The sequence below is a fragment of the Orcinus orca genome, chromosome 13, assembly GCF_937001465.1.
Source record: "Orcinus orca chromosome 13, mOrcOrc1.1, whole genome shotgun sequence".
Lineage (NCBI taxonomy): Eukaryota > Metazoa > Chordata > Mammalia > Artiodactyla > Delphinidae > Orcinus > Orcinus orca.
In genome coordinates, this window is record NC_064571.1 from 57,263,387 (window position 1) to 57,283,809 (window position 20,423).

The following is a 20,423-nucleotide window of genomic DNA, read 5'->3' on the forward strand; positions in this document are numbered from 1 at the left end:
GTTTGCGGCACGCAGGCTCTCTAGTTGAGGCGCGTGGGCTCATTAGTTGTGGGGCGTTCGGGCTTAGCTGCCCCGTGGCATGCGGGATCTCAGTTCCCCGAGCAGGATCAAACCCACGTCCCTTGCATGGGAAGGCGCATTCTTTACCACTGGACCCAGGAAGTCTCTTGGTTCATTTTTTTAAGGAAATAAATTTTATCAATACACATTCCCAGAACTCATACATATATGTATAATATGCATATGCATACATATGCCCATTAATGAAATAAGACAATTGTTTGCACATTGTAAAATGTTTTTATCAGTGACCATACTGTATGTATTCTTACTCAACACTGTTTTTGAGGTTTATCTCTTTGCTACATATAGCCCTAATTCATTCATTTTCATTGTAAAGTAATACTCCATTACTAAATATACCTCAATTCATTCATCAACTGCTTGCTGATGTACTTTTAGGTTTTTTCCAATTTTTCTGCTATTACAATGCTATGATAATCTCACTTACTTTGCAGCAATTCCCCCATGAACATGACTTACTTTTATAATTCAAAAAATAAAAATAAACTTCTGTCCACTCATTTTCTCAAGAAAAGGGGTTGGGGGGGGTGAGGGGGTGGGCAAGGCAGCTAGGGAGCCAGGCTTAGAACTCTCAAAGGACAGACTTACACCTAGCCAACAGACATTACTCACACGTGGGTGCAATTAGAGGAGCACAATATTACTGACACCTGAATAATCCCTGACTAGCTTAAAGGAGATCACTGCTTTAATTAAAGATATGGGATTTCGGGTGTTGAGTTTCTACTTTATACTTTTCTGTAGTGCTTACATTTTTACAAGGAGCATTTATTTTCTTAATCAGTAAAAATTAATAAATCTATTTTCATTTTTAAAACAGAAACTAATGATAATAAACCATATTATTTAGGAAGAGGTGTGATATATATTCGACTTTCTTACACAGAAAAAGAAAAATACAACCAATGAAAAATAGAACACAAAAAAAGGAAAATTCATAAAATTTCTATAAATTCTTTTATAAAAAGAAAAGACATCTCTTGACTCCACAGTGCCATACTCACCGTGCTACAACTAAAAATTGGTCAATCTGTCGATCTGTAAGTGGGCTATTTGGGTCCCAAACTTTCACTTCCAATTTTGACTGTTCCCTCTCATCTGATTCTCCTGTCCAAGAACAAAGAAAATGGAGTCTTGTTACTCACAAGGCACATACATTGTCACATATGATTGATGATTGAGGTCACCAAAGCATTAAAAGTATAAGGTAAAAAAAAAAAAAAAAAGTATAAGGTAAATGTACATGGTTTGCATACATTCTATCAGACAGCAGATGTAGAACACTCTGTAAAGTGAACGCTGATGATAACACAGCCAAACCGACCATATGATGTCTTCACTTAGTCATTAACATGTCTTTCCTGTGTATTTGTATGCGTGAGGCCCCAAGCCTCACTAAGGGATACAGAGACAGAAAAGAAAGATGCTCAAGTTATGATAAAACTTACTCATAAATAACTATGATACACATGAAAAGAAACAGATGTCACAGAGACGTATAGATATGACCATAAGATCCTGAAGATTAGAGAAATCATTTCAGGCTAGTTAGGGAAGGATGTCATGCACGAGGTGGCATTCCTGCTAAGAACTGAAGGGTATGAATGCACTGGCAGGGGGGAGAGAACTTAAAGTAAGAAATGAGAATGGTGCTCGCTTTGGCAGCACATATACTAAAATTGGAATGATACCGAGAAGATTAGCACGGCCCCTGCGCAAGGATGACAACACGCAAATTCGTGAAGCGTTCCATATTTTTTTGTGACCACCTAGAGGGGTGGGATAAGGAGGGTGGGAGGGAGGGAGACGCAAGAGGGAAGAGATATGGGGACATATTTATATGTATAACTGATTCACTTTGTTATAAAGCAGAAACTAACACACCATTGTAAAGCAATTATACTGCAATAAAGATGTTAAAAAAAAGAATATATCAGAACAAATTTGGCAGAAATTATCAAAAGACTGTTGTAAATAATAAAAGAATTGATTAAAATTTAAAAAAAAAGAAATGAGAATGTGAACAAAGTCATGGGGCTTTCAGATGTGGTAGAAAAGTAGCTAATTTTGTCAGGAGTACATCAAGGGGAATGAGAATAGATAGCTAAAAGAAGTGGGTTATGAAAATATTACTGAAGATTCTGCACAGATTTTCTGAATAGATTTTTATTTGGAGGTAATAAGCCCTTGCCTTTTTAGCAGTAGAGTGACAAAACCAGAAACAAATTTCACATCCAACACTTAGCAATGGAATAATTTTCTCTACAGAGATACATGATACAGACAGGGAGACATGGTACTGACAGTGACAATAAAGAGCTAAGAGAGAATATTTAGAAATGACAGTGACAGACTGGTATAATGGGTAGGTTTCCAGTCTTGAGAACTACATAGATAGTGTTGGCATTAACAGAAAGAAGGAAACAATCAAGAGGTTGAGGAAAAGACTGAGGATAATACAGGATGCTTTGTTTTAGGAACGTCTCAAGAGGAGATATAACCATCAGGCAAGACTCAATGTTAGGATAAAAGATGGTAATGGAAAACAGACTTGGGAGTTGATTGGATTCCAATTTACAGCTATGAATTTCCTATCAGGCTAGGAATTGGTTTAGGCTATGTTTTGGTTTTGATCACTGCATCTATAATATCAGGCAGAGAGTCTTGCACTGACTGACATACTAGGAGGATGAACATCCCTTGGTGACTGATGAATCCAGGCTATAGGCTTATTAATGTGTTCCCTCCTAGAATGGGAGCAAGCAGGTATTGAGGCTCAAAAGGAGAAAGCGGGAGGGCAGAACCGGCCAGCCCAACTGCAGTCTCCTAAGTCAGCCACTGCTGTCAGGTAGGGGGCCTGCCCATCCTGCTCCTTGTTCAAAGACAGGTAGGTAACGAAAAAGTCAATTGCCACCCCCAACATAAAGAAGCACAAGCAGCCCAGAGTGAGTACTAGTCCAAAGACATATCAAGTGTTTAAAAGGATTTCGTTTTTCATTGTTTTTGCTTACAATGCATGTGACCACCTAGAGGGGTGGGATAGGGAGGATGGGAGGGAGACGCAAGAAGGAGGAGATATGGGGATATATGTATAGGTATAGCTGATTCACTTTGTTATACAGCAGAAACTAACACACCATTGTAAAGCAATTATACTCCAATAAAGATGTTAAAAAAAAAAGATTCAATTGGTTCATTTTTAAAAACCATTTACAAACCCAAACGTTTGTAAACTGCATGAAACTTTTGAAAGGAAAATGACACTTTTGAAAGGAAAATGATACTCCCCAGTATCTCCAAGAAATACATGTTAAGTAGGATAAATAGTAAAATAGAAAAGAAATATAATAATAATTATCTGCATTTTTAAATAATACAAGATGAAATGATGATGCTATTCAGTATTAAGCCCCTTCTATTATATATTCTAGGATGTAAGGGTAAAACTGATATTTACTTTTCAAATTTAAGTCAGTTAAATTGATAAACTTCAATCCTATCCATACATTCTGCAGCATACAGAGGAAAGATAATTCAGTATAAGAATGCTAAATAAATTTGCTATAAACAATAATAAAACACTCCTGAATGCATTTCTACTAACAACTAAAACATACAATACCATGGGATGAGAACAAAAATAACAAGAACATAAAAAGAATACAGAATGTTCTATTCAAACAGTCACTCTAGGGAATTCCCCATTTTGGATTCATCATATCATATAATTACATTTATATCAATTTAATCACTTTTTCACAAGGGAAAAACTTTTAAGAAGCTCTGGAATCTGTATAATGAAAGCCTCAACTAAGCTGTCAGCACTCTGTAGAATGGTCTTGGGAAATGTATGAGCCAGAGACTGAACCAAGAAGAATTCTAGGCTCTGGTCACGTTCATTCCAGTCACTGCAATAATCTCACTTTCCTCCTCCATTTATGATAATCTGGGCAATTACAATCTGCTCTAGTCCCACACCAGCCCATGAAGCTCTCTCTCTCTGTTAATTCCTACCAAATGTATTTACCAACTACTTACACGATTATATATAGCATCCGATTTTTTGCTTCATATGTTCCTCTTCATAATTTTGAAGAAATGTAGATTCAACAATGATTTTATATGTGTTAGCCCTAACCCTTCAGCTATACTTTAAGATTTCTAGAAAATAATGGCAAAGTACTTCTTCAGTATACCCTCAAAGAGCACAGACCATTGTTCAAAGATTGAAGAACTAGGGCTGGATGGATCTGTCATCCTATAGACCCTTTGCTGGACAACTAGAAATATTCTTTGTTCTAAATATAATTCATTTTCTCTGTAACAACCATCAGAGTATATTATATTTAATTCAGAAACACAGAAGGCTGCCATTTATCACCATTTTTATTAATGTTCTGAAAGTTCTGGGCAATGTTTTAAGTGATGCATCAAAGGATAATAGGTTACTAGAAACAAATACTGTATGATATCACTTTATGTGGAATCTTAAAAAGCCAAACTCATTAAAACAGAGCAGAATGGTGGTTACCAGGGGCTGGAAAGGGGGTGGGGTGGAGGGGGATGGGGAGAGGTTGTTTAAGGGTTGCTCCAACCGCTAGGTAGGTAAGTTCTGGAGATCTAATGCACGGCACAGTGATTACAGACAATACTGTTATTATAAACTTCAAAGTTGATAAGAGACTAGATCTTTGTTCCCACCACAATAAAGAAGTGATAATTATGACACGATAGATAGCTAATGCTATGGTGGTAACCAACCTGCAATACCTAAATGTAATCAAATCAACAAATTAAACATACACAGTGTTATATGGCAGTTATATCTCAATAAAAATACATTTTAAAAATAAATTACAAGAAAGGCACAATAAAAAATGAATATATAAAACCCAATGGCATTCCAAAGAGAATGAAAATCACATATATTATGGCAACAAAAATATAAAATACTAAGAAACAAAATTGGAAGTATGTTTATATAAAGAAATTACAAAACTTTCAGAGAACATAACATGACTTAAATAAAAAAGATTTTAAAATCTTAAGGCTGTCATTTTTGTACAAGTACTTGAAGTTAAATTGAACAAAATTTAGTTCTGAAAGCCCACAAAATAATTCAAATATTAATCTCTACAAATCAAAGAATATTACCATTATTAAAAGAGTAATATAAGAGGATCCTCCAAACTGGGTGGGATTATAATATATAGCAACAGTAATCAAACAATGTGGTACTGGCACAAAAATAAACAGAATCAAAACCACAGAAATAGACCAGGTAATATAATTCATATTTGAAAATTTAAATATTACTATAACTATGTAAATATTAACTAACATTTATTTAGTGCTTACTATGTCCCCAAAACCCTTTACAGTAGGGTTCCTCTGTACACAGTGTGCACTGTTGACACTTTGGGCCAACAACTCCTTGTCATGGGGGCTGTCCTGTGCATTGTACTATGCTCAGCAGCAGTCCTGATCTCCACCCACTAGAAGCCAGTAGCATCTCCCCCTCCCCCCAGGTGTGGCAACCAAAAATGTCTACAGACATTGTCTAATGTCCCATGGAAGACAAAACTGCCCTGGGTTACGAACTACTGCGCTCACATGGTTGCAGCCGATATCTGCTTACACTTACTTGTTATGGTCTGGTGTTTTTAAGTTAATTAACATCTACCACATTGCGGAAAACACATTCTGCAAAATTACACACTTGAAAATAATAGTGTCTACGGAAAAACAGGACAAAAATTTTAAAACCTAAGAACCAGAGCACTTAAAAAAAAAAAAAAAGTAACAATCGTAACAAAAATACCAACACAGTTAAATCTCCACTGACATTTGCACCAAGCACAAAGGTCAGTCAATCCTTTATCTTCTAAAACCCTGGACTTATGCTTCCTCCACCGAGATGTAGGTCATTGTGTAGTTTCAACAAAATAAAAAATAAAATCTAGTGTATAGGCTTTTATAAACACTGGGGAAGATATTTTTCATTCCTTTATCTGTAACTCTAAGATGCGCCATATACTGTTTTTTTTTTTCTTAAACGCTCTTCATCTGTGAGAATAACTGCTTAGAAAAGCCTCAGATGAACTGACAATTTCCACACTATACTGACATTTTTCTATTGACTGTATATGAGCTAATTCAAGTTTAAAAGGCATGTATTTTAGCATAAGAGACTATTCTAATTTAATTCTTTAACTTTCAAAGAGAGACAAACCCTAAATTCCCAAATACAGACATGAGTTACTTAATTAGGAGCAGTAGACAGTTGGTGGCCCGGGGGGAAGCAACTGTAATAGCGAACACTGAGCAGCAGGTGCTGTGCTAAATGCTTTACAAGGGCTTCCCTGGTGGCACAGTGGTTAAGAATCCCCCTACCAATGCAGGGGACACAGGTTTGATCCCTGGTCTGGGAAGATCCCACATGGCACGAAGCAACTAAGCCCGTGCGCCACAACTACTGAGCCTCCACTCTAGAGCCCGCGAGCCACAACTACTGAGCCTGCGTGCCATAACTACTGAAGCCTGCCGCGTGCCTAGAGCCTGTGCTCCACAACAAGAGAAGCCACCACAATGAGAAGCATGCGCACTGCAATGAAGAGTAGGCCCCGTTCGCCGCAACTAGAGACAGCCCACGTGTAGCAACGAAGACCCAACATAGCCAAAAATAAATAAATAAAAATAAAATAAATTTTAAAAAATAAAAAATGCTTTACAAGAATTACTTCATTTGATCATCACAACACTATGATGTATGCACATACATTATTACTCACTTTTTAAAGAGGAAGAAATGGGAACTTGGAGAGGTTAAATAATTTTCCCAAGGTAACTCAGCTAAAACATAGTACAGCCAGATTTTACCCAAAACTGTGACTCCAAAGTCATTTTTGTTTAATTTTTTTTTTTTTTTTTTTTGCGGTACGCGGGCCGCTCACTGCTGTGGCCTCTCCCGTTGTGGAGCACAGGCTCCGGACGCGCAGGCCCAGCGGCCATGGCTCACGGGCCCAGCCACTCCACGGCACGTGGGGTCCTCCCGGACCGGGGCACGAACCCGTGTCCCCTGCATCAGCAGGCGGACTCTCAACCACTGCGCCACCAGGGAAGCCCCCTTGTTTAATAATTTAATGTTATAATACTTTTAACAGTTACAAAGTTTAATATGTAAATAATTTCTTAAAATTCCAATTTTACAATACAGCTAAATAATAATTCAAAACTTACTACATATGACATCTTTTTTCTATGGAAAATTCTCTAGGTAGTTATTCAAACTCAATAAAGATTTAAAATCTAAAAAACAAACCTTCACCTTTGCTTGCAAGCTACATACTGATCTTTCCAGATCTCAAGAGTTTGCTAGATGGTGGGTAGCCATAAATGAATTTTAAAATTCTAAAGCCACAAAAAAGAAATATTCACCAGCAAGACAAATGCCACAACAATGTCTTAAATTCATCAGGACACATTCACAAAGAAAGCAAGCCTGTAATATATTCTGGCATGGAGCTGATGCTTCCACCTACTCAGGATATTAATTCAAGTTCTACATCCCATGCCAATGCAAATTGGAGTGGGTACTGGTCTAAACGTACCCACTCAAGAGTATCAAAAGGGTTAGTAAGCACAGACTGCATCAAGTCCTAAACATCTGTTCTTGAATACGATGTTTTCTATGATTTAATTCCCCTGCAAACAGGTACTGGCTGTGTATGAAAGTTTCTATGATGGCAGTGTCTGTGTTTTTCAAGTGTGGTTTAACTGCTGGAGTACCTATCTGCCACCCTACTCCTTCTTCCCAGAAAATATACTAATTAGAAGAAGGGGGTTCTTTAAATCTTGCATCTAGTTGGTTTCCTGATTACAAGTGAAAAAAACATTTTGGATACGCTAAATGCTTTAAGTTGAAATAAGAGCCCAAAGTGACTTTCATTGATGTTGAAAAATACAATGTTTTTCATTGCTAAAGATGAACACGTATAAATAAAGCTAACAAGTTATAAACTTGGGACTTCCCTGGTGGTGCAGTGGTTAAGAATCCGCCCGCCAGTGCAGGGGACACGGGTACGATCCTGGGAGGATCCCATATGCCGCGGAGCAACTAAGCCCATGTAGCACAACTACTGAGCCTGCGTTCTAGGGCCCGCGTGCCACAACTACTGAGCCCACGTGCTGCAACTACTGAAGCCCGTGCACCTAGAGCCTGTGCTCTGCAACGAGAAGCCACCACAATGAGAAGCCCACGCACAACAAAGAGTAGTCCTTGCTCGTCGCAACTAAAGAAAGCCTGCACACAGCAACTAAGACCCAAAGCAGCCAGAAAAAAAATAATTAAATAAAATAAACTTAACAAGAAATATATAAAATCTGTATTAAAACAAACAAACAAACAAAAAACTTCCACAAGACCCAAAAGTAGCCTTGAACAAAGAGAAAGAATCCCTTGTGTCTGGATAGGATGTTTCAAAATCATCAATATGTCTGTCTAACTTAAAAATTAACTGCATCCCCAATAAAAACAGGAAGGAAGATTTTTTTTTTCTGGTGTTAGTCAAGCTTGGAAAAATAAGAGGGGAACTAGCCTCACCAGATATTAACACATACTACAAAGCCTCTATAATTAAAACATGGGTTACTAGAGCATGAACAGACAGACAGACCAGGGGAACAGAACAGAAACCTCAGAAGCAGACTCAATATTATAAAATAATCAATCACCTCCCAAAGTAATCTTAATATTAATACAATTTCAATCAGAATCCTAATGAAATCTGGAAAGGAAGACATTGACAAATTGATGATAAACTTTGACAGTAAGAAAAAAAAATCTCATCGACATGAGAACCCTGCCACAACCAAGAAATTTTAAAGAACAACTGAGGGGAAACTTACCCGACCATTAAACACATAAATAGATAAAATAAACTTGGATCTATCACACAATGGACTACTACAGAACATAATTTCATGGATCTCTATACATATTTTATATAACAAACAGTCTGGGAGAACATGTTAAATTAATAACAGTGGTTAATAGTGGGTTCGAAGGGATGATCTGAGGGACTACTACTTTTTGTTTCCAATATAATTACATTTTCTACCACAATTCATACTGTTTGCAATAAAATAAATTTTAAGATTTAAAAAATGGGAGAAGGCAAAGGGAAAACAGTAGAGCCCCTTCGTTATACTACGTTACAAAGGGACTTCATCATAAGCGCTTCTAACTGCAAGGACTGGGGGTTTTGACTGTGCAACGAAGAGACAGGATTCTAATCGGCACAGTGGCCTTCAAGTTGATTCTCTGAATCCTAAGGTTCAGTAAGGTACCTCAAGAGACTCAACAGGGCCTTCTCTTCCACTTCACCCACAACAACCTGACTTTCTTATTTAAGGTCATACTGCGTAATAAGAAAGGGTTCTATTGCCTAAATAAAGTTTGTAAACCACCCACCCGGAAGACTACTAAGAGAAACGCAATGTTAAAGGCAATTAATACTTGTTAATGAATTATAAGATCTATCATATTAATGAATATTTAGTCACAACTGGTGTAACTGCCCAAATGCCACAAGCTGTTAAGAATCTTTCCTTTTACCTGGAAGAAGAACCTCAAGGTTCTTACCCTCAAGAATTCAAATCCTTATTGAGAAGTACTGTAGAATAAATTATTGCATTTTAGATATGATTTCGTTTCCTAAAATAATTTTTTAAATTCTAAGCTAGGTAGATATGCTTTCCAAATTACTAACTCTAACCAGCTTTATGCTTTTCAGGGGCAATATCATACGTAAAAGTTTTGCAGATAAGTGGGAACTCATGAGATTCCATGATCTGATTTTTATGCCCCCCCATTACTTGAAATATCCCAACTTTATTACTTGGTTCAGCATTTATCTTTACATGAGCAATACACAAAATTTTCTAGGCTTTCTATACACCTAGGCTTATGTCAGTGCTCAAGAAAGAACCAAACATAAAAAAAATAAATTAGGGAGTTCCCCGGTGGTCTAGTGGTTAGGACTTGGAGCTTTCACTGCCATGGCCCAGGTTCAATCCCTGGTCAGGGAACTGAGATCGTGCAAGCCACAGCACACCCAAAATAAAAATAAATAAATTAAAAAATAAATTAAAATACTTCAATAAAATATATATATAAATTTTTTTCTTATGAAAAAGAGAGAGAGGACCACACAATCAACAGCTCAGGCAGTCCAAAATTTTAAAAGTCAAATAATAAAAATAGCACACAAGATTACATGAACGACACAGTCTGCAGAGTTTGATAAGGGGAGAGATCAAAGTTCAGGGAGGAGTAACAAAGGGCTGCTTAGGGGATGTAGAACTTGGGTCAGGCGACAAGCACACATGAGCACCAGGGTCACTCCTGGCTTTTGGCCTGTGCATGGATGGACCTGCTGAACTATCTCACTAAGAGTGTATACATCTGCCCCAAACTCAAAGAACTGTCACAAAAGAGGGTGAAATGTACTACATATAAATTATACCTTAATTAAAACAAGGAAAAAAATACCTGTAAATAATTACTTGGAAGACAATTACCATTTTGTATAAAATTTCAGAAACACATGCCTAATGACTTAGCAATTTCATTTCTGGGAACATATTTTCCAGTTATATCCAGAGTACAAAAGTATGCATTATATAAAGGATACAATGCAGTACTATTTGTAAAACTTAAAAATCAAGTGTTTTTAAAAATAAAACAATAAATATTTAGTGAACACTTACACATAGTGATAAAAGTCTAAGATCAAACATTAAGGACTATAAAACATCCAAAATTATTTCTGGAAGAAAAGATGGTTTGTACAGAACAGAATGCTAATAAACGCAATCTCTCAGCCTATAATAAACCGAGTCACTACTTACAATTTCTTCAAAAAAAACTTCTAAACACATATGAGTGCAGACGTGGCATTCTGTTCTCAAAGCTTAGTCATTACTGACTGACCTTTCCTTGTAATGAATTCATGAAAATGCAGAAGTCTGCAACCTGTTATTATTCACAGCCACCTCACCTACCCACCACTGACAATGACAACACAACTCTATCCTGAGTTGATTTAACTTTTCTGCATATACTTCCTATAGGTAAGGCAAGGTAAAGAATGCTAATTATATAAACCTTAAGGGACAAATTCTAAACTTCTGTATGACAAAAATTCTCAATTTCTGTATAACAAAAATAAATAAAACAAATTTAAAATCATTAACATTTTTTAAGTGAGGAGGCAGGCAAAGGGCAAATACTTTTATATTTGTTTACCTTTAATATGCAAAATACTCTTGCCAATACATATAAATAACCAAATAGAAAATACACAAGAAATTTACAGAAGAGCAGTAACGGAAAGCATAAGTAACTTTTAAAAATTAAAGAAAAAGAAAAAAAAACAGCAACAACAAAAAAAATGAAAAGCCAAGACAACAGTATCACAAAATGGGCAAGGGGGGTTCTTTAATAATCTATTGGTGGAAGCATTTGGTTCACTCATATGAAAATTAACAGCCTTTTTGAAGGGCAAAGAAGCATTTTCAGTATCTTCCAGGGAGCTATGCTTGAAAAATATTTACACAGCATAAGTATATGTAAAGTTTTTCTAGAAGCATCATTTGTAATATCAAAAAATGTAAACACCTGAAAGTCTGTCAATAGGGTACTGGTAAAGGAAATAAATTGTGGCACATCCATGCAGACTTAAGAACTCTACAGTCACTGAAAAGAATAAAGCCACTCTGCTCATCAGGAAAGATGCTAAAGATACACTATTAACTGAAAGAAGCAACTGCAGAGCAACGTGCAACTTGCCATCCCACAAAGACCACACCTGAATGGGTTACGAGCCAGAGACTGTACCAAAAAAAAAAATACCCTGAACAATATTAGTAATTAAATATGGGTTTGGAAAGAAGGAAAGGGGGTGGTGTTCATTTTCTATATTACACGTTTCTTTGTGTTTTATTTTTTAATGGTAAGAATGTTTTACTTTTGAAATCAGAAAATAAAGGTTTTAAGTATATAATTATGACAGAAGAAAGAAAAGTCTTGCTAGGAAGATCTGTGTTTAAAATGCAAAGCTCTGAATCTCTCTGGTATAGAAACTATGCAGATCTGCCAAAATTCCCACCAAAATGTAAATGTTCACTAGATTGCAAGGCTACCATAGAGAGATGACATGAAGGCACTCAGGATCTCAAGGCGTGAGCGTGTCACACTGAAACACAAGTTCAACAACACTAACATTCTTAAAGTTGTATTTAAAAGAAAAACACAGGCAGAAAACTCATGAAAGTGTGAAATAAAAAATGAATAACTGATCGATTAAATTATTTTTCATTGCCGTTTGTTGTATTTCTAAAGTTGGAAGAGCCCGTTACTTTTAAACTTTAGCCTGAAAGTTGTTTCTTCCATATGAGGAAAATATTTGAGTTTCAAGGTACATTTGTTCTCATAGGATTTGCAACCCAAAGGAAAACATACCTTCTAAGAGCATTTCTGGAATGTCTGCTTGATATCTAGGTCCCACTCTGATTTCACCTTTGTCAGCTAACAGTGTTTTCACTGAGGGATCATAGACCAATGAGTAGAAAAAAGTATCCTGGAAAAAAAAAAAAAGACAGAAAATACCTAGGTAAACATAATTCCTTCTACTTTTTATAAACCAATAAATCCAATGTCACAATAATGAAACCATAAAACTACAGAGTAGGGCTTCCCTGGTGGCACAGTGGTTGAGAGTCCACCTGCCGATGCAGGGGACACGGGTTCGTGCCCCGGTCTGGGAAGATCCCACGTGCCGCGCAGCGGCTGGGCCCGTGAGCCATGGCCGCTGAGCCTGCGCGTCTGGAGCCTGTGCTCCGCAATGGGAGAGGCCACAACAGTGAGAGGCCCGCGTACCGCAAACAAACAAAAAAAAAGAAAAAATGTCCCTTTAATTCTGTAAAAAAAAAAAAAAAAAACCTATGTGTAATAAAGATTTTGGGAAAACAAACACTATGTAATTATAAAGCTTAAATACTGAAACATTATCAATAGTAAAATATTTTCCCCACAACACAAATGATAAAAGTCACATAAAACTACAAAATGTGGAATAGCCTTGCTTACAAGAATTTCCTCCCTTCAATGAAGTGCTTGCTCTAATTCAACTTGTTAAAAATGTTTAAAATGTTTCTTGAAGTTTACAGAAAAAAATATTTTTAGTTGACAAAGTTTATTAGGATTCCAGGGAAGAAAGCAGACCACCAATGGTAAAATCTCATCTGCAAACAGTCTAAAAGAAATGCTATTTATTTAAAAAGAAAAAAAAGGGAGGAGGACCAAGTATACTGAAATCATTTATTTCATAAAGCCAAAAATAGTTCTTCCACTACCAACTAAATCACGTGCTATACTTTACAAGCTTTTCATTACCAAGCAAAAGAGACAGACAGACATGGGAGTTTTTGCCAACTTTTATCTCAGTTAACCAGAAAAATAAAATTAACTGAATGCAGTCTAGTCATTATACTTTTACCATAATACTGCTATCATTGTGCAATAATTTGTTAGAAGAAGAAATAATACAAAAGTATGGGCTTCTTATGAAATAGAGGGAAAACCAAAAACAAGTATAATTGTGAATTACCTCTTTATCAAGATATGACAATACAGACTCTGTCTCATTCAGAAGGGCAACACTGCATTTCCCCCTGTTGAAAGAGGAGAAAAGTGAATAAATAAAGGCCACCTCACCCTCACAGTGATGATATATACAAAGTTAAGAATATTCAAAATGTAAAGGTGGTATTAAGAAACTAGATGGCTTTTAGGAAAATCTATGTATGTATATACTTGGACTCTCTACCATCTTGGTTTTGTGTAACCTAAAAAATAAGGCTGTGTTTGCAGACATTTATTGAGAGGCTAATCTGGGGAAGGAACAATGTTAGGCAGTAAATCCTTGTAACATAAAACACTTTATAGGTATTTCCTAATTTTTCAAGAAAAAAAAGAAGAGTACAATGCAATATTCAGAATAAGAGCTAGTTTCTGAATCTGTAAAGAGTTAATATGAGGTAATTTTATACAAGGGATTTTCAAAGACAACACCATGCAAACCAATGCCTGAAATAACCTTCAAATTTTTAAAGTAGCCACTGCATATGAGAACCTAAAATAATATACATTCACATCAGGATTAAGTAACTTACCTTTATTGAAACTGTTCTAAAGACTAGTTAAAATTTAAATACAAGAAACTCCTGTAGAGCAAGGGGCAAATAAGATTCATGGACCTTGAAGTCTCATGGCATTTACCTTTGATAATAGCTGGGTGTGTGCTTGGAAAAGAAATGTCTATTTTAAAAAAGGCTTACAGGACATGGAAGCAACCTAAGTGTCCATCGACAGATGAATGGATAAAGATGTGGCACCTATATACAATGGAATATTACTCAGCCATAAAAAGAAACGAAATTGAGTTATTTGTAGTGAGGTGGATGAACCTGGAGAGTCATACAGAGTGAAGTAAGGTCAGAGAGAGAAAAACAAATACCGTATGCTAACACATATATATGAAATGTAAAAAAAACCAAAAAAAGTTCTGAAGAACCTAGGGGCAGGACAGGAATAAAGATGCAGACGTAGAGAATGGACTTGAGGACACGGGGAGGCAGAAGGGTAAGCTGGGACGAAGTGAGAGAGTGGCATGGACATATATACACTACCAAATGTAAAATAGCTAGCTAGTGGGAAGCAGCTGCATAGCACAGGGAGATCAGCTCGGTGCTTTGTGACCACCTAGAGGGGTGGGATAGGGAGGGTGGGAGGGACATGCAAGAGGGAGGAGCTAAGGGGATATATGTATATGTATAACTGATTCACTTTGTTATAAAGCAGAAACTAACACAACACTGTAAAGCAAGTATACTCCAATAAAGATGTATGTATGTATGTATGAATAAATAAATAAATAAATAAATTTTTAAAAAAGAGGTAAAAAAGGCTTATCTAGACCTGAGAAAAATCAGGGTTATTCAGGTAGTTGTATTTATTACCACTTTTAAAATTATCCTCCCAGCTTGAAAACTTCAATATAGCTACAAATTTGACAGGAGAATTTTGATAGACTATTCAAGTTACAGATATTGGTCAGGGCTCACAAAATATTTTTTAAATGTCATAATATCATTTGATTTTCTAAACAAAAGTCACTACTTGCTCCCCATGAAATAGCCTGCAAAACAAATGCATCAAATATACATTAAATAGGAAGCTTGTTGTTAGATTATCAGAGTGAAATACAATTCAAAGGAAAAAATTACCAAAAGCAAAACTTTTGCAAAAGTAAAATATTAATACATAAGTAAAAAATTACAGTTTACTAAAAAAAAAAAATTATAGTTTACTAAACATTTTGCAACTGTATATTCCTTAAATCTAAAAAAAGATTTCCTCTCATCAAAACATCTTTCTCTGTTAATCATCTTAGGTTGTTACCACTTCAAAAGATTTCTCTCAGGGACTTCCCTGGTGGCGCCGTGGTTAAGAATCCACCTGCCAATGCAGGGGACATGGGTTCGAGCCTTGGTCCAGGAAGATCCCACAGGCTGCAGAGCAGCTAAGCCCGTGCACCACAACTACTGAGCCTGCGCTCTAGAGCCTGCGAGCCACAACTACTGAGCCCCGCGCCTAGAGTCCGTGCTCCGCAACAAGAGAAGCCACCACAATGAGAAGATCCTGCACCACAACGAAGAGTAGCCCCCGCTCACCACAACTAGAGAAAGCCCGCTTGCAGCAAAGAAGACCCAATGCAGCCAAAAATAAATAAATAAATTTATTTTTAAAAAAAATAAGATTTCTCTGTGAGCATGTGGTATTTCCATATTATCCTGTCAAATCTCTAATTTGATTACCAGGAGCTATAAAGGTTTTCTGCTTTTCTAATGTATTTTATTCATGCATATTACTGAAGCAGAAAAATTAACATTATTACTTCAATGCATATGTAAAGTCAACAATTACATGACAAGCTCTTACAAAGGACAGAATTACGAGCAGGGAAATTGCTCTGTTGCTGTTACCGCATCTACAGCTGCCACAGAAGAACCTCTTATGACCTGTGAATACATGCTCATACATGCAAGAGTGCTTAAGCAACAAACGGGATTTCCAAAAATAGTTTCATTTACTTCTCTTGCCTCAATAACTGCTGACAAAGCAGTATTTCTAACATTTAATACTTAATCACCTAGAAAAAATATTTTTTTAAGTTCTCTAAAGTCAGGTTTGTTTTTTTTTAAATGGAGAGGAGCAGATGCTGTAAATGTTATTCTAATAGATATCACTTGAATTTTATAGGATAACAGACACTGAAAATTCATTGAAAGAATATAGCATAGGGCTTCCTTGGTGGCGCAGTGGTTGAGAGTCCGCCTGCCGATGCAGGGGACACAGGTTTGTGCCCCGGGTCCGGGAAGATCTCACATGCCACGGAGCGGCTGGGCCCATGAGTCATGGCCACTGAGCCTGCGCGTCCGGAGCCTGTGCTCCACAACGGGAGAGGCCACAACAGTGAGAGGCCTGCGTACCGCAAAAAAAACCCAAAAAACAAACAAAAAAAACCAATATAGCATAAAGTTGCCTCCATACTGTCTGAAATGACAAAAGAATTTAATAACTAAACCATTATTTTCATATTTATATCAGGAGATAAGGAAACACTGATTATACTGTTTTAGAGGCACAACATGATTACAAAACCAATAGAAGGATAGATATCCCAACCAATCTAAAATATAAGTTATTTTTGGAAATGCAGATTTTATGCAAAGAGGAAAGGATAATAGGTAATTTTAGTACTTAATTTTTCTTTAATGTAGTATATTGTACCTTTTCCCCCATTAAAAATGAAAATGTGACACTTAAATTTTCATGTACATATATTAACAGCTAACAAAGTAAGAGGTTCAGTCAGAATTATTTTATGAAGTAAATATGAATATGTAATTAACACATGTACCACCACGCCAAGAGTTGTTGATAAAAGTAGTTTAAAAAGAGATTTAAAGTGTTGGCTTCCTTTATGCTGAACAAATCTTGGCTCACAGAAAAAAGCATGATAAATTTTAAGCTAACAGCAAACTAAAGGAACTATTATCAACTTCTGAATATAGATAACCCAATTGTTTTACCCTGAACCTCAAGCAATGAACCTAATTGTAACTTTGTACGGGGACAGATGATTACTAGACTTATTGTGATCATTTCATAATGTATGCAAATGTCAAATAACTATTTAGTACACCTGAAACTAACATAATGTTGTATGTCAACTATATTTCGATTTTTAACATATGCAAAAACAAACTATTTGCCAGTGTGGCGGGGGGAAGACGCTCAACATTCTCAGCCATTAGGAAAACGCAAACTCAAAACCACAGTGAGATACACGTCACAGAAAACCACAAGGATGCCTACAATGAAAAACACAGACAATAACTAGTGTTGACGTGGATGTGGAGAAACTGGAACCCTAATACTTTGCTGGTGAGGATATAAAACTGTGCAGTCACTTCTGAAATCAGTTTGGCCGTTCCTCAAAATGTTAAACAGAGTTGCCCTCTGACCCGGCAATTCCACTCCTAAGCGTGATACCAGAAAAGAAAACATACATCCACACAAAAACCTGTGCACGGATGTTCACAGCAGCATTATTCATAACAGCCAAGAAGTGGAAACAACCCAAATTTCCATCAGCTGATGAATGGGTAAACAAAATGTGTAGTTCTGGTCCAAGTCCAAAGGCCTGAGAACCAGGAGTGCTGATGCTGTAAATCCCAGTCCGAGGGCAGGAGACCGAGGTCGCAGCTTACTCAGTCACACAGAGAGAGAAGTCTCCCTTCCTCTACCTTTTTGCTCTTTTCAGATCTTCAACAGATTAAAAGAGGTTTCCCCCACACGGGGGGTGGGGGGGGTGTGTGCGCGGGGGTGGGGGGGGCAATCTGCTTTACTCAGTCTACTGATTCTAATAATCTCTTCCGGAAACATCCTCACGGACACACCCAGAATGCTTAACCAGATATCTGGGCCTCACATAGCCCCAGTCAAGTTGACACATGAAATTAACCATCACAATATCTCAATAAAGTTATTATTAAAAATATATATAATATATATATATTACTCTTCAAAACTGTCAAGGTCATGAAAAACAAGGAAAGACTGGGATACACACCAGAGGAAACTATGGAGACATGATACCTAAATGAAATGTCAGAGTAAATCGTGAAACAAAAAAAGGACATCAGAAAAAGAATGGTACTATCTGAATAAAGTCTGGAGCTTAGTCAATGGTAATACATCTATGTCAATTTCTTGGCTTTGATAAAGATGTAATGATTCTATAAATCATCAACATTAGGGGAAACTGAGTGAAGAGTACACGGGAACTCTCTATACCATCCTTGCAGCTTTGTTTGTAACTCTAAAAGTATCCCAAAATAAAATGCTTATTTTTTTAAGACGCCCCCCAAAACAGGGGCATTTGTGTCATTGGTCTTATGAGTCTTATATTAGCCACAAACTGAATTCTGAGCATTTTTTCATGTAAAGAACCATGCCTGGTTCTGTGACTGGAAATTCAGCAAACAGTTTTATACAGCATTTAATCCACGGAATACAATGAACAAATTTTTAAAAACTTAATGAAGTTCAAAGATCCAAAATGCTTTCATAAGATTACATTTCTCAACAGCAGCAATGTAAGATAGGTCAAATGAAAAGATTCAAAATTCTGAGGGAAATTATTTCCAAACCAGAAATATATGCCTAAACAAACATCAGTCAAGTGTGACAAACATTTTCAGATAAGCAAGAACTAAAATTTTTTACATTTTAGAAGACTAATCAAAAGGAAAAGGCAAAACAATTATTAACTCCAAGGAAAACATGAGATTGTACAACAATGAATTATGTGAGGAATATTTATGCGTTCATAAAATACAGATTATTAAGTTAAATAAAATTGTGATATACTGGAAATACAAAGGAAAGGGAATGGAGAAGAGAAAGTGAAGAGAGATTTCTAAAATTTTTAGAAATGAACAGTAGCAGTATCAGAGTAGTATAAATGCCAAGGTCAATGTCAGAGAAGTTGCGTGAGTAGGTAAGACAGGAATGAAATGCCAAGAAGAGAAGTTTGAGCTTAATGTGATAGCTCAATGGATTTTGTGAAGAAGCATGACAAGCAGTGCTTTGGAAAGCCCCTTCCGTCTGTGGCACGTGGAAGAAAGCAAAGCAACAAGTTATTAACCCATGATCCTGGAGATGTGGTAACAAACATGAAAGAAACTATCAAAGAGGAATTCAAGGGGGAAAAAAATCCTCTCTTGGTGCCACCTTTCCCTTTTATAACTAGGAGAAAGTAGAATGTTCAAAAGAAGGTGCTAGGATTAGGAAGCTCCTCTTCTCCAAGACAGGATGACAAACAAATTGTTTTGATTACTAGGAAAATCTCACAAGCATTTCTTTCCACAACCATGTGGAACACCAGTACTCGGGACAATATGTAGGCTATCCTGTGATACAGCCCAATGCATTTCTTTCTTTTTTTTTTAGTCTTTAAATTTATTTATTTATTTATGTCTGTGTTGGATCTTCGTTTCTGTGCGAGGGCCTTCTCTAGTTGTGGCAAGCGGGGGCCACTCTTCATCGCGGTGCGCGGGCCTCTCACTATCGCGGCCTCTCTTGTTGCGAAGCACAGGCTCCAGACGCCCAGGCTCAGTAGTTGTGGCTCACGGGGCCCAGTTGCTCTGCGGCATGTGGGATCCTCCCAGACCAGGGCTCGAACACGTGTCCGCTGCACTGACAGATTCTCAACCACTGCGCCACCAGGGAAGCCCCAGCCCAATGCATTTCTGCATTATGACTTTAGTTGGAGAAGAAAACACTTCAACCCACAGGGTTGATCATTTCAAAGGAAAGATTATATAGTATAAACACAACATTCAAGAAAAGGTGTGCTAAACATGTAGACTTTAAAATGTTAAATTGTGATATGATTTTTCCCATTTCTATGTTCTTCCTCTAGTCCTCCTCTTCCTTAGCAATCCTAAGAGCCTAAGCGTACTAAGAAAATAACTATCTTTATGTTACATTCATCTCTTAAGTAGCACTACTTATAGTCTCAATAGCACTCTTCTGGCTAACTTAAATTTTGTTTACAGATACCAAGAAAATTGCAAAAATCTAACATCTTAAAATAAAAATACTGACACAATGAAATGTACAGGAAGAAAACTGCCTTTGTTTGAAT

General features: G+C 36.8%; 1 protein-coding gene and 1 non-coding gene across 10 annotated transcripts in view; one reads left to right on the plus strand and one right to left on the minus strand.

Moving 5' to 3' along the window:
• MTA3 (metastasis associated 1 family member 3) overlaps nt 1-20,423 on the minus strand; it is a 168,212-nt gene that overhangs the window by 89,749 nt on the left and 58,040 nt on the right. For all 9 annotated transcript variants that reach the window (XR_007470869.1, XR_004480725.2, XM_049695989.1 and 6 more), the window contains exons 5-7: nt 13,755-13,818; nt 12,608-12,725; nt 1,089-1,191 (exon numbers count right to left, since the gene is read on the minus strand). Coding sequence is in view for 7 of the 9 variants with exons in the window: in XM_049695989.1 (XP_049551946.1) it covers nt 1,089-1,191; nt 12,608-12,725; nt 13,755-13,818 (285 nt within the window). In the remaining 2 variants the exon portion in view is untranslated. The remainder of the gene's footprint in view (nt 1-1,088; nt 1,192-12,607; nt 12,726-13,754; nt 13,819-20,423) is intronic.
• LOC117199504 (U6 spliceosomal RNA) lies at nt 1,734-1,843 on the plus strand. The gene has a single exon (XR_004480754.1). It is a non-coding gene; the product is annotated as a U6 spliceosomal RNA (small nuclear RNA).